General features: G+C 42.0%; 1 protein-coding gene across 2 annotated transcripts in view; it reads left to right on the top strand.

Moving 5' to 3' along the window:
* Wwp2 (WW domain containing E3 ubiquitin protein ligase 2) overlaps window positions 1-26,394 on the top strand; it is a 201,199-nt gene that overhangs the window by 159,165 nt on the left and 15,640 nt on the right. For both annotated transcript variants that reach the window (XM_045141797.1, XM_045141798.1), the window contains exons 9-10: window positions 4,906-4,995; window positions 20,599-20,773. In XM_045141797.1, the coding sequence (XP_044997732.1) occupies window positions 4,906-4,995; window positions 20,599-20,773 (265 nt within the window). The remainder of the gene's footprint in view (window positions 1-4,905; window positions 4,996-20,598; window positions 20,774-26,394) is intronic.

Raw genomic sequence — 26,394 nt, 5'->3', positions numbered from 1 at the left:
TTTTTAAAAATTTATATCATATCAAATATTCTGTAATAAATGGCATAAAATAATTTTGTAAATAAAATTTAAATAATCTTTCTTAAAATTTTTGATATACATTTATATCATTAGCATTGTAGTTATTATTATATGTTAATCCCTGCTATGAAATATTCAATTTAAATAAAGGGACTGCATAAAAAAAAAATAATGATTGATATCTGAGGACTTTCATTGTTTGTGAGAAGAAGTAGGCCACATGGGTCATATCCCCAGGATTCTTTTCTGTCAGAACCTTGACCAATGGTACCCACAAGAGAAATATTGTGGAGTACATCTTAGTGATGGTAGACTATGGAATAATTAGTGAGGAGTTTCAGTATCACACACTGCAACTTCATTCAGTAGGTAAACAAACTGAAACCTAACTTAGGAGTATATATATATATATTTTTTTTTTTTTTTAAATTTTTATTAACATTTTCCATGATTATAAAATATATCCCATGGTAATTCCCTCCCTCCCCACCCCCACACTTTCCCGTTTGAAATTCCATTCTCAATCATATTACCTCCCCATTACAATCATTGTAATTACATATATACAATATCAACCTATTAAGTATCCTCCTCCCTTCCTTTCTCCACCCTTTATGTCATAGGAGTATATATTTTTTTAAATAAGTCTTTGGATTTTAGCCAGTGGGAGGTAGCCAGCTGATCACACCATGCCCAAACAAGACAGAAGCCTGACAATGGCTGTTGAGGGCTTTGCCTGCTTCCATGGTGGCTTGTTGGAGCTCCCACTTGAGCTGCTAGGCCCAGTTCCCCGAGCCTGTTCTGGTTTAGGTGCTGCCTAATATTTTTTTTTTTGCCTAATTTTTTAAATTGTTCTTTGTTCACATAAACTCTGTTATGTTTAATTTGTCTAGTTTTTCTTTGAATAGTATAACTCTGGTCTTCAACCCAATAGTTGACACCTTTTGTGGGGGCCATGGAACCACCAGACAGCATTGCTCTCCAGGGCTGGCCCTCCCTGTGGTAGAAAATATGCAACTTCCTATAGATCTTATCTGAACAGAAAGATATGATTTAGATGGCATCCAGCCTGTGAAGCCTAAGGACCCATGTTCCAGTCTCCAGGTCCCACATAAACCAGACACACAAGGTGACACAAGTGTGCAGGTAGCACATGCCCACAAGGTGATGCACATGTCTGGAGTTCGATTGCAGCGGCCGGGGCCCTAGTGTAACATTTCTTTCTTTCTCCCTCTCCCTCTCCCTCTCCCTCTCTCGCTCTCGCTCTCGCTCTCTCTCTCACATAAAGAAAAGCTCAGGCTGGGTGTGGTAGTTCACGCCTTTAATCCCAGCACTTGGGAGGCAGAGGTAGGAGGATCGCTGTGAGTTTGAGGCCACCCTGAGACTACATAGTGAATTCCAGGTCAGCCTGGGCTAGAGTGAGACCCTACCTCGAAAAACCAAAAAATAAGAAAGAAAAAGAAAAAGACAAGCTGGAGCCTAGGAATATACTTGGTGGACTCATAATTCCACAGTAGTGTTTTTATTTGCTTGTTCGAGATAGGGCCTTACTATGCACTCCAGACTGGCAGTGGACTTGCTGTGTAATGGTACTGAACTGCCTTCTGTACTTTCCCAGTCATCTTGATCTGTTAGGGTCCTCTCCTTCAATGTCAGTGCTAAGGGATACTTGTTCTTTGAGAACAGGACTGAGAAGGCTCCTTATCTGCTGTGCAGTAGGGCCCCTGTCAGTTTCTATTTCCTTTTCTTCCTTTTATCAGAATATGGTGAGATTCATAGTTAAAGCTGGGCATGGTCATGCCTATAATCCCAGCACTGGGGAGGCTGAGGTAGTGGATCACTATGAGTGTGAGGCCAATCTGGGCTACAGAGTGAGTTCCGGGTCAGCTTGGGCTAGAGTGAGATTCTGCCACAAAAACAAAACAACAGGCCAGGCATGGTGGTACATGCCTTTAGTCTCAGTACTTGGGAGGCAGAGATGGGTGGATTGCTATGAGTTCTAGGCCACCCTGAGACTTTATAGTGAATTCTATGTCAGTCTGGGCTAGGGAGCGGGACCCTACCTCAAAAACCAAACCAAAACAAACAGTAACAACAACAAAGAAAGACTCACAGGGTTGGAGAGGAGCTTTGTATGGAGTTTCCTCTCTGTGATTGCATTCCCATGGTAAAAGATGATGGCCAGGGTTGCCTGAGGTAAAGCAGCAGCCCATAGCACCTCTCCTTTTCCTTCTTTGCCATAAGAGCTTTTTGTAAGCTAGTCATGGTGGCATGCACCTATAATCCCAGCAAGTACTTGGGAGCCTGAGGCAAGAGGATCACACATTTGAGGTCAGCCTGGCCAACAAAGTAAATTCCAGGTCACCCTTGGCTCCATAGATAGGCCCTATCTCAAAAATAAAACAAAACAGTCTCAAACCTCACATATTTCTGTTTCTGAACTAGTTTCTGGAGGGCTGACCAGTATAATATCCTGACCAGACATCCGTGTTTAAATGAAAGTAGTGTTGAAAACAGCTTAGTGTCTGTCATTGTGGGTACACTGGGCCTAATAATAGAAGTCAGGACACTTATTTCCATATATAGTCAGCTGTAGCATAAGCGGTCTTAAAAAGTCACCACAGTATGCAATGCCATACAATAAAAACCACAAGGCTTGTGGGAAAAGATGTGTTGGAGGCATAATACTCAAGAAATTTGTCAGTGACCCAAAAAATAACAAGGAACGTAATAAGAGTAGCAGAGTTTTACACATTAAGGATCAAGAAGCACCTCCTACACAGTCACTGTGGCACTTCCTGGATAGAACTGAGGTTGTTTGGGAAAGCAGGTAGTGGTGGGCTGGGACTTAAGTGGGCCATGTGGGTAGGGTTACCATATGGGGAGCATAGCACTCCATGTGGATTGTATGGTAGATAACTCATAGTAAACTATGTAGCTGGAAGACTTCTGTGGGTTTTGCATATTTCCTTACAGGAAGGTTTAACTCTGAGGAAAATTTCTGCATTCAGTGTTTAAAATTATATAGAAGCACAAAATTCACATTTTGCTTACATCATTATCTATGTGTTGGTTACATTGAAACAAATTTGCATTTTCAAAACAATCTCAGGCTGGAGAGATTGCTCAGTGGTTAAAGGTGCTTTCTGACAAAGCCTGCCAGCCCAGGTTCAGTTCCCCAGTACCCACATAAAGCATGATGCACAAAGTGGCACATGCAGCTGGAGTTTGTTTGCAGTAGCAAGAGGCCCCGGAACAACGATTCTGTTTCTTTTTCTACTCACAAATAAGTAAAAATAAAATTAAAAAGGTAAGTATTTCAGCAGAGCAGACTATGTGTAGTAGCTTCCCCCAGAAAGCCAACTTCTCCCAGGCTGTGCCCAACAGTAGAAGTAAATGAACTTGGTGAAAAACACAGAAGCTCATGGGATCGTTTCCATCGTGTCTAAAATGTACACTTTTCATAAAGCCTTGATGCTTTACACATACATGACTGTGTTCTGGGTAGGCTGCGTCATGGTGAGACTGTGTCTGAGTCTGAGTAGGGGTGTGGGATGGAGGCACTTTGCTGCATTGTCCTGCTTGTACGTGTGCATGCTGAGTCACCTGCTGTCTTGTCCTTTCGTTAGCACAGAGGAGCCACCCTCAGCAGCTTAGTTTCTTATTAGCTTACACACAAACTGAACTTGCTAAATAACAGTATGCCACGTTCCTGGATTTACCAAGAGCTTTTTAAAATCTCCCTTGTTAATGAGTTGTACATTTTAAAAATAAATATGGGCACTGAGAAGTTTGTTCAGAGGTTAAAGGTGCTTGCTTGCAGACCTGCTGACGCAAGTTCAATTTTCCTTAGCACCTACTTAAATCCAGATGCAAACTGATGCACATTACACTTGTCTGTAATTCCAATGTGCCTTTGGCAATAGAAGGCAGAGTCAGGAGAACCCTTCTGTTGCAATGACAGTGACAAGGGAGATCCTTTTTCAAAAGAAGGTGGCTGGGGAGGAGAAACACCCTGAGGTTGTCCTGTTGACACGCACATGAACACACACAAACACAAGTAATCAAAAGAGGAAAAAAAGTCGGTGGCACACACCTTTAGTTCCAGCATTCTGGAGACTGAGGTGGGAAGATTGCTGTGAGTTCAAGACCAGCCTGGGCAAGAGTAACACCCTGCCTTAAAAAAAAAAGAAAAGAAAAGAAAAAGAAAAATTGTGATCATGTGTATATGCACAGTGCTAGGAGAATAGTGGTAATAACATAATTTTATTTTTTTCCTTTGACAGGTTGTATTAGGTCCCCTCCCCCACCACCACCACCCAGCCCTCGAGGCAGGGTCTCATTCTAACCCAGGCTGGCCTCAAACTCAGGATCCTCCCACCTCAGCCTCCTGAGTGCTGGGACTTAAAGGTATGCACCACCAAGCCTGGCTATGTTGTGTTAGTTTTCAGGCAGGCAGAAGGGTCTGTGATAAACTTTTGAAGAATTCCATGAAGCCCAGAAATTGCATGCAAATTTTTGTTGTAAATGCGTTTTAGGAAAAAGGATCCTCAATTTTCATCTCATTCTTAGGAGATCTTTGATCTTAGGAGATCTTTGAAATATCCATGGACTACAGATCCATGGGTAGTTTAGGGGGAATTTATTGGCCTTTACATTATAGCTTAATGACTCTAAAGGAAGCTACTGTAGTTTCCTCAAGAAGCATTCTTAGATATTATTTCCAGTGTCAGGACCAAACAGTTATGACACTGGGTTGTCTTGAATGTCTTCTTTGATTTTTTTTCCTTTAAATTAGCCCCATTAGCAGTGAAGGACTTCCTTTCTAAGGGGCTAGACCTTTCAGCTATATGCATCATGTTTCCTTATGGCTTTATTTTCCAGGTGGGAGCAGCGAGAGCTGCCCAACGGGCGTGTGTATTATGTTGACCATAACACCAAGACTACCACCTGGGAGCGGCCTCTTCCTCCAGGGTAAGGCCTGAGCCAACCAGTCCCAAGACTCTGGAACTGGTATCAAGAGTCACCAAGGGTGCCACCATCACTCTCTGCCACAGCCATCTCAGTTTCACCCTGGTCCCTCCTCCTCCCTTGTTATTTTTCCCTTCCTTGTAGTCATCCCCTTCTATATTCTTTCTTTCCCCCACAGGGACTATGTTGGCCATGATTGGTAGCCATGGGTTTTATTATTAAATGATGCTTCCTGCTGTCACATGCTGTGGAATCCTGTGGGGACAGGTGGTCTGAAGCCTCCTGGACCTTGGGGTCTCAGTGCTCTTCATAATCTCACCATACAAACACCTCTGTGAGGTCTGGGTGTTCAGTTCCTATCTTCAGAGGTTGCAGACAATCACCCAGTGTCACGTGATTGCTTCCCCTATCCAGCTACCTGCGTTCAGCTCTCATATCTTGGGATAAGCTAAATTTTTTATAGGATCTTTGGGGTGGAAAGTATAAGGAAGCTGAGCAAGAAAGAAGGTTGTTGATTTCACTGTACAGCCTGCCCCAGAAGGCAGAGTGTTCCTCGTTGAACTGGGCTTGATGAGAACACAGCTGGGTTCTCCAAAACCAAAAAGGCTGCGAAAGGATTCCAAGGAAGAGAAGATTGTCCAAGTTCAAGGAGAAAGTTTGAGTCCCTGTCTGCCAGGGACAGAAAGTTCTTTCCACATGTGTCTGCTGGGCCTGAGAGCTTTCCATAGGGAATGTATTCTGTTGTCAGGGAAGAATCTCACCCCTCACCAGAGCTACCACAGAGGGCTCCTGCATAAATACAAACATTTCCCTCTCCCAAATTTCAGAGAGAAATGGTGGTGCTGGTGTGGACTCTTGGGAGAGCCCTGTGCCTTAAGTTTGGCTGGCAGCCATGTGCCAGGCAAATACCACCTCACCTTCTGGCTCCACAAATTTCCATAGATGGTTTGCTTTTAGCTTCAGTTTCCAAGAGAATGGGTGGGTTTTCCTTTTCTTCTTATTCTCCTAGAGACAGAACCCCTCATTTATCACTACTTCTCACTTTTTCTATGATGACTTGAAAACAAATGAAGCTACCAAAGTTAATGAGCTTCTTAATTTTTTTCAAAAATATTTTTTTAAAAATATTTATTTATTTATTTGAGAGAGACAGACACAGAGAGAAAGACAGATAGAGGGAGAGATAGAGAATGGGCGCGCCAGGGCTTCCAGCCTCTCTCTGCAAACGAACTCCAGACACATGCGCCCCCTTGTGCATCTGGCTAACGTGGGACCTGGGGAACCGAGCCTCGAACCGGGGTCCGTAGGCTTCACAGGCAAGCGCTTAACCGCTAAGCCATCTCTCCAGCCCTCAAAAATATTTTTACTTGACTTCTTTCTTCTCCCCTTCCTCCCTTCCTTCCTTCCTTCCCTCCCTCCCTCCCTTCCCTCCTTCCCTCCTTCCTTCCTTCCTTCCTTCCTTCCTTCTTCCTCCCTCCCTCCCTCCCTCCCTCCCTCCCTCCCTCCCTCCCTCCCTCCCTCCCTCTCTCCCTTTTTTTTTTTAACTTTGAGTCAAGGCCTTGGTGTAGTCCAGGCTGAACAGGGACTCTGTAGCCCCAGCCTGGTCTTGAACTCTGGTGATCGTCACTCCTGAGTGTGGGATTAAAGGCATGCACCACTATGCCTGGTTTATTAATTATTAGCGGGGGTATGGTGGCACATGTCTTTCATTTGGGAGTCAGAGGGAGGAGGATTGCTGTGAGTTCAAGGCCACTCTACATAGTGAATTCCAGGTCAGCCTCAAAAAAAACAACAAAAAAAGAATTAATGTTTTAAAAACATTTTATTTATTTATTTGAGAGACAAAGAGAGAAAGAAAGTGAGAGAGAGAGAATGGATATGCCATGGCCTCTTTGCAGGCAAGTGCCTTAACCACTGAGCCATCTCTCTAGCCCCTCTTAAAAAAATTTTTTTTTGTTCATTTTTATTTATTTATTTGAGAGTGATGGGGGGGAGAGAGAAAGGGCGTGCCAGGGCCTCCAGCCACTGCAAAGGAACTCCAGATGCATGTGTCTCCTTATGTATTTGGCTAACATAGGTCCTGGGGAATCGAGCCTTGAACTGGTGTCCTTAGGCTTCACAGGCAAGTGCTTAACTGCTACGCCATCTCTCCAGCCCTTTTTTTTTTTTTTCTTGCTCTAACCCAGGCTGACCTGGAATTCACTTGGTAGTGTCGTCCTACCTCTGCCTCCCAAGTGCTGAGATAAAAGGCCTATGCTACCACGCCTGGCTTTTTTTTTTTTGGGGGGGGGAGAGAAGGTAGTGTCTCAGTTTATCCCAGGCTGACCTGGAATTCACTGTGTAGTCTCAAGCTGGCCTTGAATTTACAGTGATCCTCCTATTCTGCCTTTCAATGTTGGGATTAAAAGTATGTGCTACCATGTCTAGCTCAGCCCCTAAAATAAATTTTTTTCTTTTTTTTTTTTATTAACAACTTCCATGATTATAAACAATATCCCATGGTAATGCCCTCCCTCCCCTCACTTTTCCCTTTTGAAACTACATTCTCCATTATATCCCCTACTCTCAATCAGTCTCTCTTTTATATTGCTGTCATGATCTTTTCCTCCTATTATGATTGATGGTTGTGTGTAACTAGAGTCAGGCACTGTGAGGTCATGTATATCTGTATATCCAGGCCATTTTGTATCTGGAGGAGCATTTTGTAAGGAGTCCTACCCTTCCTTTGGCTCTTACATTCTTTCCACCACCTCTTCCGCAATGGGCCCTGAGCCTTGGAAGGTGTGATAGAGATATTGCAGTGCTGAGCACTCCTGTCACTTCTTCCCAGCACCATGATGCCTTCTGAGTCATCCCAAAGTCACTGCTATCTAAAAAGAGAAGGTTCTGTATCAAAAGTGAGATAGCATTAATAAATAGGTATGAACATTAAGAGAAGTGCTTACTGGGCAGTTTGATAAGCATAGTATTTACATTTAGCCAGACAGCAGCAGACGTTAGACCCCTAGGGCTCATGACTACCCCTGCTATAGGTTTTCAGTATCAGGGATGTATTCCTTCCCATAAAGCAGGCCTCCAGTCCAATTAGAGGGCAGTTGGTTTCCACCATGACAGACATGTTGCTATTGCACCTGTTGGCTCATTTGGCCTGGCTGGCCAAATATAAGGCTTGCACTGTTGAGTATTGTCACTGGCGATTTCTCTCTCTCCCATTGAACTGCAGAAGAATGGCTTTTCCAACTTTCTGTCAGCTGATCTACATGGTCCGGTTTTCAGCTCAGTTCCATCAGGATTTCTCAGTGGCCTTGCAGCCCAAGTATGTGGAGTCTTCAGCAATAGGGTCTTACCATCTATTCCTAGTAGAAAACCAAGGGCCTCATCAATGGCCTATAATGTTTTGGGGGCATCCGGGACCTCCTTGGCCAACAACTTACTGGAAGGTATCCCACCCCTGGCACTTAAAATTTTCTATTAACAATCTGTGGCTTCTGAGTGTTCCATTGTCCAAAAAAACAGGATTCCATATGATTTATTTATATCCTCTTAGATTTGATTAGCCCTCCCTCCACCTTTCCTTTACTCAGTCTCTTCCTCTGACCTCACTTTGTGCCTTTTCACCCCCAATTAATCTATTCTTCTATTTACATATATACAATACCATCCTATTAAGTACCTCCTCCCTTCTTTCTCTTCCCTTTATATCTTTTTAATAGCTTACTGGTCTTTGCTACTGAGTTTTCTTCCTACTCAATCTCTTCCAATCCTGTTAAGTCCCCAGCTCCCTTTCTATTCCCTTTATATCTCCTTCCTAGCTTACTGGCCTTTGCTATTGAGTTTTCTTCCTACTCATACATAAGTCCAATCATCTGTAGCTAGGATCCACATATGAGAGAAAACATGTGATATTTGGCTTTCTGGGCTTGGGTTACCTCATTTAGTATAATCCTTTCCAGATCCATCTATTTTTCTGCAAACTTCATAATTTCATTTTTGTTTACCACTAAGTAGAACTTCATTGTATAAATGTGCCATATCTTCATTATTCACTCATCAGCTGAGGGATATCTAGGCTGGTTACATTTTCCAGCTATTGTGAATTGAGTGGCAATAAACGTGGTTGAGCATGTTTCTCTAAGGTAGTAAGATGAGTCCTTAGGATATATGCCTAGGAGTGCTGTAGCTCGGTCACATGGTAGATCTATTTTTAGCTGTCTCAGGAACCTCCACGCTGATTTCCCTAATGGCTGGACCAGATTGCATTCCCAGCAACAGTGTAGAAGGGTTCTTTTTCTGCATCCTCGCCAGCATTTATCGTCATTTATTTTCATGATGGTAGCCAATCTGACAGGAGTGAAATGGAATCTCAACATAGTTTTAATCTACATTTCCCTGATGACTAGGGATATAGAACATTTTTTTTTAGATGTTTATATGCCATCTATATTTCTTCTTTGGAGAACTCACTATTTAGTTCCATAGCCCATTTTCTAGTTGGGTTGTTTGATTTCTTATTATTTAATGTTTTCAGTTCTTTGTATATTCTAGATATTAATCCTCTATCAGATGTATAGCTGGCAAAGATTTTTCCCCATTCTGTAGGTTGCCTCTTTGCGTTATTCACATTGTCCTTTGCCATACAAAATCTTTTTAATTTCATGAGGCAATAACCACATTTCATTTTTATGAATAGGTTTTATTGCCTGAGCAATTGGGGTTATATTCAGAAAGTCTTTGCCAAGACCAATATGTTGAAGGGTTTCCCCTACTTTTTCCTCTAGTAGTTTCAAAGCTTCAGCTCTGATATTAAGGTCTTAAATCCATTTGGACTTAATTCTTATACATGGAGAGAGAGAGAGAGAGAAAGAGAGAGAGGGGGGGGAGAAGGATCTACTTTCATCCTTCTACAGTTACATACCCAGTTTTCCCAGCACCATTCACTGAAGAGGCTGTCTTTTCTCCAATGAGTATTTTTATCGAATACCATGTAGCTATAGCTACCCAGACTTACATCTGGGTCCTCGATTCTCTTCCATTGATCTACATGTCTGCTTTTGTGCTAGTACCATGCTGTTTTTGTTACTATATAGTATATATACATATACTATATATAGGTTCAAATCAGGTATGGTGATACCACCAGCCTTATTTTTGTTGCTCAAAATAGTTTTAGATATTTTTGTGCTTCCAAATGAATTTTTGGATTGTTTTTTCTATTTCCATGAAGAGTGTCATTGGAATTTTGATGGGGATTGCATTAAATGTGTAGATTGCTTTTGGTAAGATTGGCATTTTCACAATAATGATTCTTCTGATCCAAGAACCAGGGGTGTTTTTCCATTTAGTAGTGCCTTCTGTGCTTGTGTGCTTTAAAGTTTGCATTGTAGAGATCCTTCAGTTGGCCTTATTGCTATGGCTAAGACTTCCAGTACTATATTAAATAAAAGTGGGGACAGTGGACATCCTTGTCTTGTTCCTGATTTTAGTGGAAAAGCTTCCAGTTTTTCCCCACTTAGTAACATGTTGGTTGTAAGCTTGTCATAAATAGCCTTTATTATGTTGAAATATGTTCCTTCTATTCCCAGTCTCTGTAGGGCTTTTATCGTGAAGGGATGTTGGAGTTTGTCAGATTGTTTTTCTGCATCTAATGAGATAATCATATGATTTTTTTCCTTCAGTCCATTTATATAATGTATTACATTTATCAATTTGTGTATGTTGAACCATCTCTGCATCTCTGGGATAAAGCCTACTTGGTCAGGGTGAATGATCTTTCTGATATATTCTTTTATGCTGTTTGTCAGTATTTTGTTGAGATTTTTTTTTTTTTTTTTTTTCGAGGTAGGGTCTCACTCTGGCTCAGGCTGACCTGGAATTCACTATGTAGTCTCAGGGTGGCCTCGAACTCATGGTGATCCTCCTACCTGTGCCTCCCGAATGCTGGGATTAAAGGCATGTGCTAACATGCCTGACTTTTGTTGAGAATTTTTGCATCCATGTTCATGGTATGTAATTTTCTTTTTTTGTTCTATCTTTGCCTGGTTTTGGTATCAGGCTTATGCTGGCTTTGTAGAAGGAGTTTGGTAGGATTCCTTCTTTTTCTATTTTATGGAAAAGTTTAAGAAGCAATGGTGTTAGTTCTTCCCTGAAGGTCTGGTAAAATTCATCAGTGGATCCATCTGGGCCTGGATATTTTTTAGTTGGGAGATTTTTGATAACAGCTTAGGTCTCCATACTTGTTATAGGTCTATTTAAGTGATTAATCTCATCTTGATTTAATTTAAGTAGGTCATATAAATCAAGGAAATTATCCATTTCTTTCAGATTTTCATACTTAGTGGAGTATCTGTCTTTATAGTATATCCCTATGATTTTTAAAATTTCTCTGTTACCTGTTGTGATGCTGCCTTTTTCACCTCTAATTTTATTACTTTGTGTCTCTTCTCTCTTTCTTTTGGTTACATTTGCTAAGGGATTATCAATCTTGTTTATTCTTTCAAAGAACCAACTCTGTTTTGTTGATTCTTTAGCAATAGACAGAGAAAGAGAGAGAGAGAGAGAGAGAGAGAGAGAGAGAGAGAGAGAGAGAGAGAGAGAGAGGGAGAGGTAGGTAGGTAGGTAGGTAGGTGGGAATGGGCGTGCCAGGGCCTCTAGCCACTACAAATGAACTCCAGGTGAGTGTGCCCCCTTGTGCATCTGGCTAACATGGATCCTGGGGAATCAAGCCTCGAATGGGGGCCCTTAGGCTTCACAGCGCTTAACTGCTAAGCCATCTCTCCAGCCCATTATTTATTTATTTTTTTTGGTTTGTATTTCATTGATTTCTGCCCTAATCTTTATTATTTCTTCCTGTCTACTGATTTTTAGTTTGCCTTGTTCTTCTTTTTCTAAGGCTTTAAGGTGCAGCATTAGGTCGTTTCCTTGAGACCTTTCTAATTTCTTAATGTAGACACTTAAAGGTATAAATTTCCCTCTTAGGACTGCCTTCATTGTGTCACAAAGGTTTCAGTATGTTGTGTTCTCATTATTATTTGACTCTATGAATTTTTTGACTTCCTTCTTGATTTCTTCATTGACCCATTCATCATTTAGTAGTGTGTTGTTTAGTTTCCATGATTTTGTGTATGCTATGTAGCTTTTCTTTTTTTAATATATATTTTTGTTTATTTTTATTTATTTATTTGAGAGTGACAGACAGAGAGAAAGAGACAGAGAGAGAATGGGCATGCCAGGGTTTCCAGCCACTGCGAATGAACTCCAGATGCATACACCCCCTTGTGCATCTGGCTAACATGGGTTCTGGGGAATTGAGCCTTGAACCAGGGTCCTTAGGTTCACAAGCAAGTGCTTAACCACTAAGCCATCTCTCCAGCCCTATAGCTTTTCTTGCTATTGGTTTGTAGTTTGATTCCATTGTGGTCAGATAGAATGCAAGGAATTATTTCAATTTTCCTGTATTTGTTAAGATTTGCTTTGTGTCTTAATATATGGTCTATTTTAGAGAATGTTCCATGTGCTGCTGAAAAGAATGTGTGTTCTGCAGCATTTGGATGAAATGTCCTGTATATATATGTTAGGTCTATTTGTTCTACGACCTCATTTAATCTAGATGCCTCTCTATTTATTTTTAGCCGGGATGACCTGTCAATTGATGAAAGTGGGGTGTTGGAAGTCGCCCACTACAACTATGTTTGGTATTATATGTGACCTTATTTCTAATAGTGTTTGTTTGATGAAGTTGTGAGCCCCCATGTTAGGTGCATATATGTTTAGGATTGTAATGTCCTCCCTTTGGAGTGTTCCTTTAATCAATATAAAGTGACCTTCCTTATCTTTCCTAACTAATGTTGGACTGAAGTCTACCTTGTCAGAAATTAGGATAGTAACCCCTGGTTATTTTCTAGGCCCATTTGCTTGAAACACTGTTTTCCAACCTTTCACCCTAAGATAGTGTCCATCCTTTTTATAAAGGTGAGTTTCTTGGAGGCAACAAATTGAAGAATCCTGCTGTTTAACCCTGTCTGTAAATCTGTGTCTTTTGATTGGGGCATTGAGGCCATTGATATTAATAGATATTATTGAAAGGTATATATTTATTTTTGCCATTTTTTTGTCAGTTTACCTGTGCTGTCTTGTATTAACTAGTATTTCAGTATGGTTTGTTTTTTCCAGGTTCCTTATATGTGTGTTTTTCTTTCTCTTCAGCCTGGAGGATTCTTTCAAGTATTTTCTGTAGTGCTAGTTTTGTCTTCAAATATTCCTTTAGCCTGCTTTTGTTGTGGAATGTCCTTATTTCTTCATCTATCTGAATGGATAGCTTTGCAGGATAAAGTAACCTTGGTTGACAGTTGTTATCTTGCAGAACTTGGAATACATCATTCCAAGCCCTTCTGGCTTTGAATGTTTGTGTTGAGTAATCTGCTGTGATCCTTTCGGGCTTGCCTTTGTGTGTGACTTGATTTTTCTGTCTAACTGCTTTCAATATATTTTCATTGGTTTGTATGGTAGTTTAATTATAATATGGCGAGGAGAGGTTCTTTCCAGGTTTTGTCTGATTAGTGTTCTAAAGGATTCCTGTATCTGCATTTGTATCTCTTTCCCAATTTGGGGGAAGTTTTCTTCTTTGATTTTGTTGAAATGCCTACTATGCCTTTGGAGTGGAAGTCTTCTCCTTCTACTATGCCCTGAATTCTTATGTTTGATCTTTTCGTAGTGTCCCGAATATCTTGAAATTCCCACTCATACTTTCCTATTAGTTTGTCTTTCTCTTTGTTGGACTGCCACCTGGTCTTCTAGTTTAGATATTCTGTCCTCTCCTTCATCCATTCTACTGATGAGATTTTTCTAGTTTTTTATTTCATTGATTGTGTTCTTCTTTGCTAGTAATTCTGACTGGTTTTTCTTTATTACTTCTATTTCTTTATTTATGTCTTGTATTGACCTTTTTATTTCATTTAATTGTTTTCCTGTGTCTTCTTTGATTCCTTTGATTTCCTCTATCATTTCTTTGATTTCCCCTTTGACTTCTTTGAGCATATTTATAATCATTCTTTTGAAATCTTCCTCAGCATTTCCTCTAACTCATTCTCACTGGAGGTCATTTCTGATGCATTAATACTTTTTGGTGGATTTATATTGTCTTGATTTTTGGTGTTTCTTGTGTAATAATGTATATATTTTTGTATCTTGGATTAATTTAATGCTTGGATTTTCTAGTTACCTGCACTATTATTAAATGTATCAAATCAATCTGATGTTATATATATTCAGGGTAGGAGCTTAATGTGCTAGGTGTGGCTCTTAAGACTCTCAGAATATCTACAAAAATGACCCTAGATGTTGGGTTTGCTTGTTATGAGAGTATTCAGGTAGGCTGAGAGGAACAAAATATAGGCAGATTCTAAAATTTAACTAAACAATGTACACATTCAATAAAAAACAGCAGAGTATTTATGCAGGAGTAGGTACTATGACAACCAGATCCTCTAACAAAATCATGTCCCTTAGGGTGTGTGTTGCCCCACACCCTTAATCCTGTCAACTAGGAGGTTAAGATTTCTGGTCTGTTGAAGGTTCCAAGTCAGCTTGTGACCTAGTGAGACCCTTCCCTAATGAACAGCGAAAGAGGAAACAAAGCCACTATAAATCAGGAAGCAACAAATAACAAGACCAAAATATAACTTATTTAAGAATGGCAAATCCGACCATCAATCAGATATCACATATAATTTATTCTGATATGGAAGGTGCAATTAGCACTTCCGGTTCAGGCCTATATACCAGACTTATTTGGTGGGTACTGACGTGGTGTAATCCCAGTTACCTTTTGGGATGATTTTGGTCTCAGTTATGCTGCGCTCCTCCTTAGGTCCCTCTTTGGTGCACTGTGGGTTCAAGTAGGCTGGGTGGGTCTCTGGATTGCTGCTCTGGTCCCCGGTGGTGGGTGTTGTGATCTCCCTTCCCCAGGTCTCTCGTGTTTTCTGGCACTTGCACTGGCGGTGGGGGAGGGTAGGCTGTAGATAGTGACTCTAGTTCTCCAGCTGATCCTTGTGAACCTCTACTTCATGATCTGGTCCTCCGTTGGTGGCTGTAGTTCTCCCTTCACATTTCTTGAATTTGCAAGGAGCTTCAGTGAGAGTGGAAAATCCTTCTACCTGGTTTTTCCTGCAGCTCAAGTTGAGCCTTGCAGCTGTGGCTCCACGGACCTGGTGTTGCCACTGGTGGAGCCGCTTGTGCCTATGTGGGCTCTGGATGCTCTGGATCTCCTACTTCTCTGCTGTAGTTGGTAATTTCTTATACCCCTCACTTTTTAATAGAAGAGTGTATTTTGCTGTTTTTTTGTTTTGATTTGTTTTTTTGCTTTTTCTCCCCTAGGCCTAGGCTGCTTTGGCATGGATTCTACACCATCATCTTCTCTTAATTAATTTTTAATTCAACATTCCATTGTAGAAATTTTTATATTATTGAAAAGTTTAAGTATATGAAAAGTAGATACAGTAGTATAATGAACCATCACACATTCAGCACTCAGTTTTAGTTGTATCAACTTGTGGCCAGTTTTGTTTCATTTGAGCCAGGGGTTGTCATGCTGTCATGGCATGTGGATAAAATCTGGCCCTCTATCTATGTTTATAAATAAAATTTTACTGGTATGCAGCCACATTTGTTTTCTCTTTCCCTCCTTCCTTTCCTCTCCCCCTCCTTCCCTCCTTTCTTTCTTTACTTTTCTTTTTGGTTTTTTGAGGTAGTGTCTTGCTCTAGTCCAGGCTGACCTGGAATTCACTATGTAGCCTCAGGGTGGCCTCAAACTTTTGGCAATCCTGCTGTGTTTGCCTCCCTAGTTTTAAAGGTGTGTACCACCACACTCAGCTCTCTTTCTTCTTTTCCTTCCCTCCCTCTCTTTCTCTTTCCCTCCCTCCCTCCTATCTTTTAGTAGAGATTCAAACCTAGGGCTTGTGCATATTAGGCAAGTGTTCACCACTGTGCTACATTGGGTTTATGTTTTTATGGCTGTTATTATAGTTCAGTGGCTAGATCCAATAATTTCATCAGTGTTCATGTGGCCTATAAAGCCTACAATATTTGCTTTGTGGACCTTTATAGAAAAAAAATCTCTAGTTCCTTATCTGTAACCCTCACCCACCTTCTTCCCACACTCTGGCTTGGATCATTTGAAACAAATCCCATGCATCATATCATTTATATATATTTCAGTACACATTTCTAAACAGTATCTTCATTCAATATAAAACCATGATATTGTTAACTGTATTTTTTTAATTTTTATTTATTTATTTATTTGAGAGTGACAGACACAGAGAGAAAGACAGATAGAGGGAGAGAGAGAGAATGGGCGTGCCAGGGCTTCCAGCCTCTGCAAACGAACTCCAGATGTGTGCGCCCCCTTGTGCATCTGGCTAACGTGGGACCTGGGGAACCGAGCCTCGAACCGGGGTCCTTAAGCTTCACAGGCAAGCGCTTAACCGCTAAGCCATCTCTCCAGCCCTGTTAACTGTATTTTTAAAAGTTGTGTTTATTTATTTGAGAAAGTCAGAGGGAGAATGGGTGTGCCAGGGCCTCTAGCCACTGCAAACGAACTCCAGACACATGTACCACCTTGTGCATCTGGTTTACTTGGGTCCTGGGGAATCAAACCTGGGTCCTTTGGCTTTATGGGCAAATCCCTTAACTGCTAAGGCATCCCTCCAGTCCAACTCTGTTTATTTCATGTCTCCAAACACCTAGTCAGCATTTGGACTTCTCCAGTTGTATCATAGATGAACCAATGTGTGTTGAACACTTGGACTTTGTGTATTTGACAGCTGCAGGAGCTCTTAAGAGTGCTGTCACTGTGTCTTCATACTCCAGCCTACAGGCTGTGTGACCTTGCTCTGGTGAGCATTTGGGTGACGTGGAAGTAAAGATGGGCTCCAGGGATGGGATTTTCCTATTCTTTAGGCATTGAGGTGGTATGCTGGATCAAGCTTTCTTCTTTCCAGGATAGTGTTAATGCCCTCCTGGAAGATGGCCCATCTTTGTGCCCAACACAGCTTCTTTGTTCTGTTTGTGTTTTAAGTGAAGGGCTTCATGCCTCTGCTCTTAACTTCCCTGTGTAATAGCAGGAAACCCAGAAAGACACCATCCTGCCCAAGATTTTACTGCTTGTTGATGAGAGAAGTCCCAGCTCAGGGAAGTGTAAGTCACGTCCCTCTTATGGTGTGTTCAGAGCAGAGCTACGTAGAGAGAGACACGGATCACCATGGAGCGTTAGGGTTGGAGGAAACCTCACAGACGGAAGTTAATCACACTCTTGCAGGAAGGACTGGACTTACATAAGAACAGGAGGTCTAGCTAGTATGCATGCATGAAGAAGAGGAAATGAATATGAAAGATGTGTGTAAGGCATGGTGCACAGAACAGTTTTTCTGGGGTGGAACCTTGGGAAAAACCAACTGTTCCAAGTATATATACAGAGACCCTTGGATTTAGCAAGATGCCAAACACAGTGATTGGGCCTCCAACCACTGCTGTTTTAAATACTACAAATTAGCATAAGATTTCACTGGAAATAAATGGTAAGATTATGCTACTTAGAAAGTTGAAATTCACCATAGCAGAGGCAGAGCTAGGCAAACATGGATTGAGCATGTATTTACTTCTGTGCTCCCTGAAAATCTGCTAAAATGGCAATAAAGGCATTTTAGAAAAAGAATAAACCCTTAGAAATGAAGGAAAAAATAGTCAGGTGTGGTGGGTGGCACATGGCTGTAATCTTAGCACTTAGGAGGTAGAGGCTGGAGGATAGTAGTTCAAAATGATTCTCTGCTACATGGAGAGTTCAAGGACAGCCTGGGCTATGAGAGACCCTGTCTTAATAAAGACAGGATGAGAGGGAGGGAAAGTTACTAATCAAAATGTCCTTGCTGGTAGATTAGTGGCAGAGCTGAGAAAGCCTGTAGTATGACATATTTAGCAAGAAGCTGGCTAGTTTGCACTAAAGAGCTCTGGATAGCTTAGTAATTGGTCATTTTGAGGAAGGGTATGAGGGGAGTTTGAAACCTGGAGATCATCTGAGCATTTGTATAAGGAGCGTTTAGGTGCCCAAACTCAATCATTACTCTTAAGTCTTCCTGTCTCTCTCTCTGCCACATTATAGCTGCTGACCTGAAATGCTCCTCAGAGCTTGGGACCAACCTCAGGGACAAAAGCCATATAGCTTGTAGTGATAGGTGAACTAAAAAAAAGGACATAGTGACAATGTGGTACCCAGAGGTTAGAATGAAGATTGGAGGTGTCTTGTCTTTCTTTTTCTTTGTTTTCCAGAATTTCCCCCTTTCCTTTCCTTTTCCTTTTCCTTTTCCTTTTCCTTTTCCTTTTCCTTTCCCCTTTCCTTTCCCCTTCCCCTTCCTCCCCTCTCCTCCCCTCTTCTCTTCTTCCCTCCCCTCCCCTCTCCGCCCCTCCCCTCCCCTCAGTATAAAGGAAAAAAGCTGTTGATTTGGATGTTTGAGGACCTTCTAATGTGATAGCCAAGCCTCTGCCTGGGCAGAGAGAAGTTCAGTGCACAGCTCCCACCAGAGTACACAGCTTTCGGTTAGTGTGCTAGTGGCTCACTTGCCAGTGTGACTGAACAACTAATGAGCAGCTGAAGCTCAGAAGGTCATAACAATAATTGTGACTTCATAAAGGAAAACCAAATTATAATTTTTTGGTGGGAAGGAGACAGAGAGGTTCACTCTATAACCTAGGCTGGCCTGGAACTAACTGATGGTGATCCTCCTCCCTCAGCCTCCTGAGTACTGGGATATAGGCATGAGCAACAATGTCCAGCTTCCAAATTTTTATTAATATCCTCAAAGATTTGGGAGAAAGTAAAAATGTAGTCTTCTAACAACAGAAGATCCTACAGGAAGCAAACTTTAAAAAAAAGTTTATATTGGGCTGGAGGGTTAGCTTAGTGGTTAAGTCGTTTGCCTGCAAAGTCAAAGGACCCATGTTTGATTCCTCAGGACCCATGTTAGCCAGATGCACAAGGTGGCACATGCATCTGGAATTTGTTTGTAGTGGCTGGAGGCCCTGGAACCCCCATTCTCTCTCTTTCCTTCTTTCTCTCTGTCAAATAAATAAATTAAAATTAAAATTAAAGGCGAGCATGGTGATGCATGCCTTTAATCCCAGCACTAGGGAGGCAGAGGTAGGAGGATCGCTGTGAGTTCTAGGCTGACCTGAGACTACATAGTGAATTCCAGGTTAGCCTAAGCTAGAGTGAGACCCTGCCTCGAAAAAAAAAAAAAAATTAAAGTTAAAAAAAGTTTATATGGAAGCAGAAATAAGAAATTCAAAGCTAACTAAATGTGATAGTGTATATACCCAAACTTAAAATTACCCAAATTGAAGTGTGTAATATCCAGATTCATAGGGCCATACCCAATACTGAGCCACATTTAATGCCCAAGGTACATCTAATGGAATTTCAGAGTGGCAAGAGAAGGTATCCGAAGCTTCCAGAGGAAGACAGTAGGGTACATAGAAAGGATTAGGACCTAGGAACACTATAACTGCTGTAGATTGGGGACATCACAATTCTGTTGGAAAAATGGTTTCCTATCTTGAAATCAGTTCTTGAATCACCTTAGTGATATTTAACATTTAAGTGTATAGGATCAAACAAAGGCATCTTTAGATATGCCGGGTTTCAAAGAAAACAATTAACTTTGGAGCACCCTTTCTATACCACCATATGATTTATTCCACCAAATAAAAGGAATCTTAAGAAAGGACACAGAGGACTCACAGTACATGGATGTTCCCTGCAGAAAGGGGAGGGAAAATGTCCCATGACAGCAGCAGTGGAGAGCAGTTGTGCTGTAGACATGCAACTGTCCACTTCACATGAAGGTACCGGAGAGGTGTGGCTAAGGGATTAATGCCACAGAGGCTGCCTGCCCTGGTGGATGAATAAATCACAAAAATTGGTATCCAACCTGGCAAGTAGTGATTGGAGTTTATCAGCTCAATGGAAAATTCTACATATCCATTCTGGTTTAAGGTGAAACTTGACTAGTGTCTTAATATTATAACCCAGGAGCTAGCTTTTCTCCCTATTTTTCTGCTCTGCTATTCATTGGGTCAATTTAATTTTGTACTTGGGTGTAAAATGGTAGCAAGTGTCTCCTAGGTCTCACTCATATTCAAAAAGAATGAGAAACTTTGTTTTTTCTTAGAATTCTTAGCAAAAGTCTTGAGATCCATCTTGATTGCTCAGCATCAATAACATAACTCCTGGCTCAGTCAGATTTAACTCAAGGGTTAAGAGAACCAGTCTCACCAGAACACAGATTCCAGAACTGGAAATCAGAACTTTGTGGCCAGGAGGGGTTGGTTGCTGCCAAGGCAGCCATAGCTGCGTGCCCAGAAGCCTAGTGACAGAGGCCAGCCTGGCTGTGTCTCGCCAGAGCATCCAGGTTTCCATGTCACACTGTGCCCTCTCTCAGCTTCCTCCTCACCATCATCCTGAGAGTTTTAGAATGTGAGGGTGAGAATGATGTGGTTAGTTTTTTCAGTCTGAGCTTGATGTTTCTAGTATATTCAGTCTGAGCTTGATGTTTCTAGGTGGGAAAAACGCACAGACCCCCGAGGGAGGTTTTACTATGTGGATCACAACACTCGGACCACCACCTGGCAGCGCCCAACAGCTGAGTATGTGCGCAACTATGAGCAGTGGCAGTCACAGCGGAATCAGCTCCAGGGGGCCATGCAGCACTTCAGCCAAAGATTCCTCTACCAGGTGAGAGGGTGGGGCCTGCCAGGGAAGAGGCAGCTGTGCAGCCGGCACATTGTTGCATGTTGTTGTGGGTGAATCAGTAGCCAGGGATATCAGTGCTGTGACTGGAAATTTTACTCATCACAGTGAAATTCCTTAAATTCCAGTGTTTCTAACTTAGTACCTCCATGTTCAGCCTCTGTGTTGAAGGAACCAACATGTCTGAAGCTGAATTCTTTTTTGCCAAGACTGGCTTTCTTGCTGCCTTCTCTGTTCAGGTCCATTCTCAATAGCTGCCCAGTCCTTCTCTGCCACCACCACAGTGTTTCTGTGGACCATTGCTATCTGACATTTGCTCAAGACTTTTATTTATTTATTTATTTTGGTTTTCTGAGGTAGGGTTTTACTGTAGCCCAGGCTTACCTGGAATTAGTCTCAGGATGGCCTTGAACTCACAGTAATCCTTTTGTCTCTGCCTCCCCAGTGCTGGGATTCAAGGTATGAACCACCATGCCCAGCAAGACTTTTAATCACCATGTATTTAACTTTGTTTCTATTTGAAATGAAATTTTAATCCCTGTGGTGGTTTGATTCAGGTGTCCCCCATAAACTTAGGTGTTCTGAAGCTAGGTTCCCAGCTAATGGAGATTTGGGAATTAATGCCTCTTAGAGGAAGTATATTGTTGGGGGCGGGCTTATGAGTGTCATAGTCAGTTTCCCCTTGTCAGTGTTTGGCGTACTCTCTTGTTCCTATTGTCCATGTGCTGTTGGCCAGGAGGTGATGTCCACTCTCTTCTCATGCCATTGTTTTCCCCTGCCATCATGGAGCTTATCCTTGAGTCTGTAAGCCAAAATAAACCTTTTTTCCCCAAAAGCTGTTCTCTTGGTTAGGTGATTTCTGCCAGCACTGGAAACCTGATTGCAATGACCCCACAACCTTTTTGTAAGTTTCAATACTATCCTAAATAGGTGCCTGAAAAATAATTTAATAAAGTAGTTTTCATTTTTTACTCTTTTCTTTGCCTTCCCAAAGCATCATCTACTATAAGTCACAACAGTATTTCTCTTGGCTAACTTGTGCCTTCTTGCAGGGTGAGCGTCTCATGAGAGAGGAAGAAATAGAAATGAGCAGAAAATAGTGTTGTAAGAGCTGGGGAGAGGGCTTAGTGGGTTAAGTGCTTATAATGCAAGCATGAGGACCTGAGTTCCGATCCTTAGTGCCACATAAAATGTCAGGTGTGGTGGCACATGCCTGTACTCCTAGCACTGGGGAGGTAGAGCCATGAGGTCCCTAGGGCTTGCTGGCTAGCTAGACTAACCAAATCAGTGAAAGACCCTATCTCAAAGAATAAGGTGAAAAGTGATTAAGGGAAGTATCTGACATCAATTTGACCTTTTCATATATGTATGTTTCCATACTCAGGAGCATACATACATTCAAACATGCATGCACACCATGCATATATACACACGCAAAAAGTTGTCATATAAAGGCAACTATCATGCTGCCCTACAGCCCATAACCTGGAGTTTTTGCCCAGTGCAGCTCTGTGTGTGTTCTTATGGCACCCCACAACATGCCTGGCATCCAGTTCTAGTAGATTAAAAAAAAAAAGTGTGTGTGTGTGTGTGTGTGTGTGTGTGTGAGATAGAATCTGGTCACACTCTGCATTTCAGAGACTGTTTTTTCAAGGTGGTGCCCCAAAAGTCTTGTTTGCCATTTTTCTTGGATAATCTTGGCTCCAAAACTGAGAAGACCTAAAATGTCTTTTTTTTTGAGGGAGGGGGTGAGGTAGGGTCTCACTGTAGCTCTGGCTGACCTGGAATTCACTATGTAGTCTCAGGGTGTCCTTGAACTCGTGGCAATCCTCCTACCTCTGCCTTCTGAGTGCTGGGATTAACGGCATGTGGCACCATGCCTGGCTTACTTTTTATCCTTTGCCTTAGAAACAAAGACATACTTAAAGCTTCACATGCTTTTGTCTCCTTGATTATCTAACTCTTGTAATGAAGAATCTTTCCTAACTATGGTCCATCTCTAGGCTGACGAGGCTGTTGTATCTGACAAGGAAGAGGGAAGGTTCTGGCTTCTTTTGTCCTGGCTTCTTTCGGAGCTTCTTGCTTGCCCCTCGCAATCTATAACAATGTCATTCCAAACTAACAGGTTGAATTTTGACTTGGAGGGTTCCCTAGAAGTAAAATTTAAATGAAAAAGTATTTTTCTTGTGGGTTGGGAAGATTTTTAGTGGGTAAAAGCACTTGCTGTACCCCCCCTGAATCCCTGAGTTCAGATCCTCAGACCCCATGTGAAAGCTGGAGACTGGCAGGTTTCTGTGATCCTAGGGCACCTCTGATGAGAAGGGAAACAAACTCGGGAAGATTTCCCAGAAGCTCAGGAAGGAACATTACCCTGAATGAGAGATCCTGCTTTAGGAATGAGATTGTTTCTATTCTTACAGGAGATGTTAGGAGAAGTGGACATTGAGAAAACTGGGGCTCTTCAGGGTTTCCATTCACGTAGCCTTTAAAAGCAAGGACAGAAATGAGATGGAAAGCAAGGGCTGATGCAGAAAGTTGTCCTCTGACTGCCACACGCAATGTATTGTTGCACATATTCATGTATATACCAAGTGCATAAATAAATTTAAAAACTTTCTTCTTGAGTGCTGTAACATGGTTTGTTGGAGACACAGGTCATTTCTTTATAGAAATAGGGCTGTTACCTTCTCTCTGAAATAAGTCTTGTACTGAAGAAATGTGCTAGGAATCTTTTTTTTTTTTTTTTTTTGTGGGGGGTTGCCTTCAATGTCTCTCTGTTACTTTTCCTCCCCCTTTGGGTTTGGTTTTCCCTCTTGTTTGCTATGGGGCCAGGTCCTGGTTACAGGCAAGAAGGCTTGCTTTCATATAGTTATTTTGGGGTTTGGCCTCCACCCAGGGTTTGATTCGGAAGACTTAAGAGCTGATACTGTACTTGCGGCTTCCCCTCCTCCCTCTTCTTCTTGCTAGGCTTAAACTGAGACCTTGACTAGAGAACATGAAATGTCGTTCACAGTGAGTCAAAGGAATCCAGGCTGCAGTCCCCTGCCATTTCTTCTTGCCTCTACTCACACCTTTTCAAGTTCTCTGGGTGACTGTTCTCCGTATTTCTGGTGTGTTTTCCTCTAACTCCTAAGGTGTCTTGGTTGCTTTGAGCAGCATATTGGCTTGTTGCTTGTTTCACTGCTGCATTTCCCTGTTGCTCTGTTTGTGTTTCTACTGTCTACCAACAGCACAATCCTGTATGCCATGCTGTTGTGCCAGTACCTACTCCACAGCCTACTGTTCCTTCATTCCTCCTTGTCCTGCCCTCATGACTAAAGGAGGAAGCCAGGCCTACAGAGTGGATACAAATTATTCAGTGGTTTCTGCTGTGTGGACTTGAGTTTCACTGTCCAGAAGCATATAGTTCTGCCTTTACCTCAGAAAGTCCTTGGGCTGAATTCTCAGGGACCTGCATTTTATTCTTGGTTCATCAGGTATACCCTGAAAAAAGGTGAATCCTGAACTGGGGAGATGGCTCAGTGGGTAAAGTACTTGCTGTGCAAGCAGAAGGGCCTGACTTTGGATCTCTAATACCCACATAAATGCCAGGTGGTTTGGTGGCCTGCCTATAATCTTAGAGCTTGGGAGGTAGAGATAGGGGCTACCCAGGGCAAGTTGGATAGCTAGACTAGCCAAGTTAGGTGAGCTCTGGGTTCAAGTGAGAGACCTACCTCAGTAAATCAGGTGGAGAATGAGTGAGAAAGACATTCAGTATCAATCTCTGACTTCCACCTGTATGCACATAAAGTGTGTGTGCACCCCCACAAGAGCACCCCATACATGTGAACATACGCATACACACACTACACATACACAATTATTTAAATAAATAAATTTTAAAAAGCAGTGCCTGCCTTGTACTTTGCACCCTTATGGCCTTCCCAGAACCTTTCCTGCCCTTGTCTGTATTTACTAGACATTCTTGATTTCTGAGTTTTTATCCTAAAATATTTCTAGAACTTTATGCTTGCTTAGTCCCAGAGGGACTTGAATGCACATGAGCTTTCTGGCTTGTGGCCTACACCCCACATCTCCTAACCCTGGGACGTTACCCAGGACACTGGTTCAGCAGCATGTGTTTGTGTTCCTAGTTGTAAAGGACTCTTGGCTCTTGAAGCTACCTGTACCTCCTAGGCTCTCTCTTCTGGCTGTATGCTTTTTCTAGCTCTGTTCCATGTGACACAACAGGGTCTGTCATTTAAGGAGAGGTGTGCCAAAAGTGAAGGGGCAGTTGGTTGGCTCATTGGCAACATGGGGGTTTGGACTGTTGACTTTCTGGCCATGATGCAAAGCTTTTATTTCTTGAGTTTCCTTAGTTTCTGTTCATTCTGGCTTTCTTATTTTTCTAGTTGTAATATGTACCTTAAAGAAGAAATATCCAGAATAGTCAAGTGCTTTACTGTAAAGAAATAAAATCTGTGAGTGTTAGCAGCCATTAGTCCTGATTGCTTATGTTACTTGTTAATCTCTGGCCTCTTTCTTTCTTGATTGACTCCTCTCCTCTATCCTTACAGAATGAGTGGGAGACGATGGGGGTGTGAGTGAAGTGCTAATATGAGAATGGGAGGGTACCAGTGAAATAAAGAACCATTTTAATGGCAGAGAGCCAACAACGTAGGATGTTTGGGATATAAAAAAAAATTGACAAGGATTAAGAAAGGGCTGGTTGGCTGGGTATGATGATGCACACCCTCAGTTCCTGCTGTTCAGGAGGCTGAGGCAAGAGGATCACTTGAACCCAGAAGTTTGAAGCCAGCCTGGGGTTATATAGTGAGATTCCATTTCAAAAGAAGAGGAGAGGAGAGAAGGAAAGAGAAGAGGAAGGAAGGAGAGGAGAGGAGATAAAGGACTGATATATATATATGTATATTTTGAGGGATTTCAAGGTGGGGGTCTCACTGTAGCTCAGGCTGACCTGGAATTCACTATGTAGTCTCAGGGCGGCCTCGAACTCATGGCAGTCTTCCTACCACTGCCTTCCGAGTGCTGGGATTAAAGGTGTGCGCCACCATACCCAGCTTGATAATTTTTTTTTTTTTGATAAATATTTTTCCTAGTTCAGTGCTGTCAGTAAAGACCTTTGAGTTGATAGATTTATAGAGGTAGTAAAAAATGACTAGAACCCCACTGAAGCCCAGTTAGATCCAGCTGATCTCCCATTGGAGCCTGGGATGCTTTATTCCTGACAGACCATTCTAGAGAGCCCTGAAGCAAGATGCTTGTGCACCAGATGCCTCTCTTCTTGAATTTCTGTAGATAAAACTCAATGCAAGAGCACTTGCTTAGTGTGTGTGAGGCCCTGGGTTCAAGTCCCTAGTACTGGAGACTCTTGCACAGTCATTACTATCTCTCAGTACCATTCTGTTTGGCCCTGTTGGCTGATACATGCATTTTCACATTTGTTTGCTGGCTTTCGTTGCTGAGTGTTTTTATGGTGACTGTTCTTACATATTAACTACAAAACGAAATTGGAGAAATTTGGGTTTATGAGATGCTGTGCCCCACTGCCCCCTGCCTCTCCAATACTCAGATGCACACCCAAATGACCACCACTGTGAATAGGG

The sequence above is a fragment of the Jaculus jaculus genome, chromosome 1 (assembly GCF_020740685.1).
Source record: "Jaculus jaculus isolate mJacJac1 chromosome 1, mJacJac1.mat.Y.cur, whole genome shotgun sequence".
In the NCBI taxonomy this organism is placed as follows: domain Eukaryota; kingdom Metazoa; phylum Chordata; class Mammalia; order Rodentia; family Dipodidae; genus Jaculus; species Jaculus jaculus.
The sequence above is the reverse complement of the archived record's forward strand: the minus strand, read 5'-3'. Positions and strand labels throughout refer to the sequence as shown.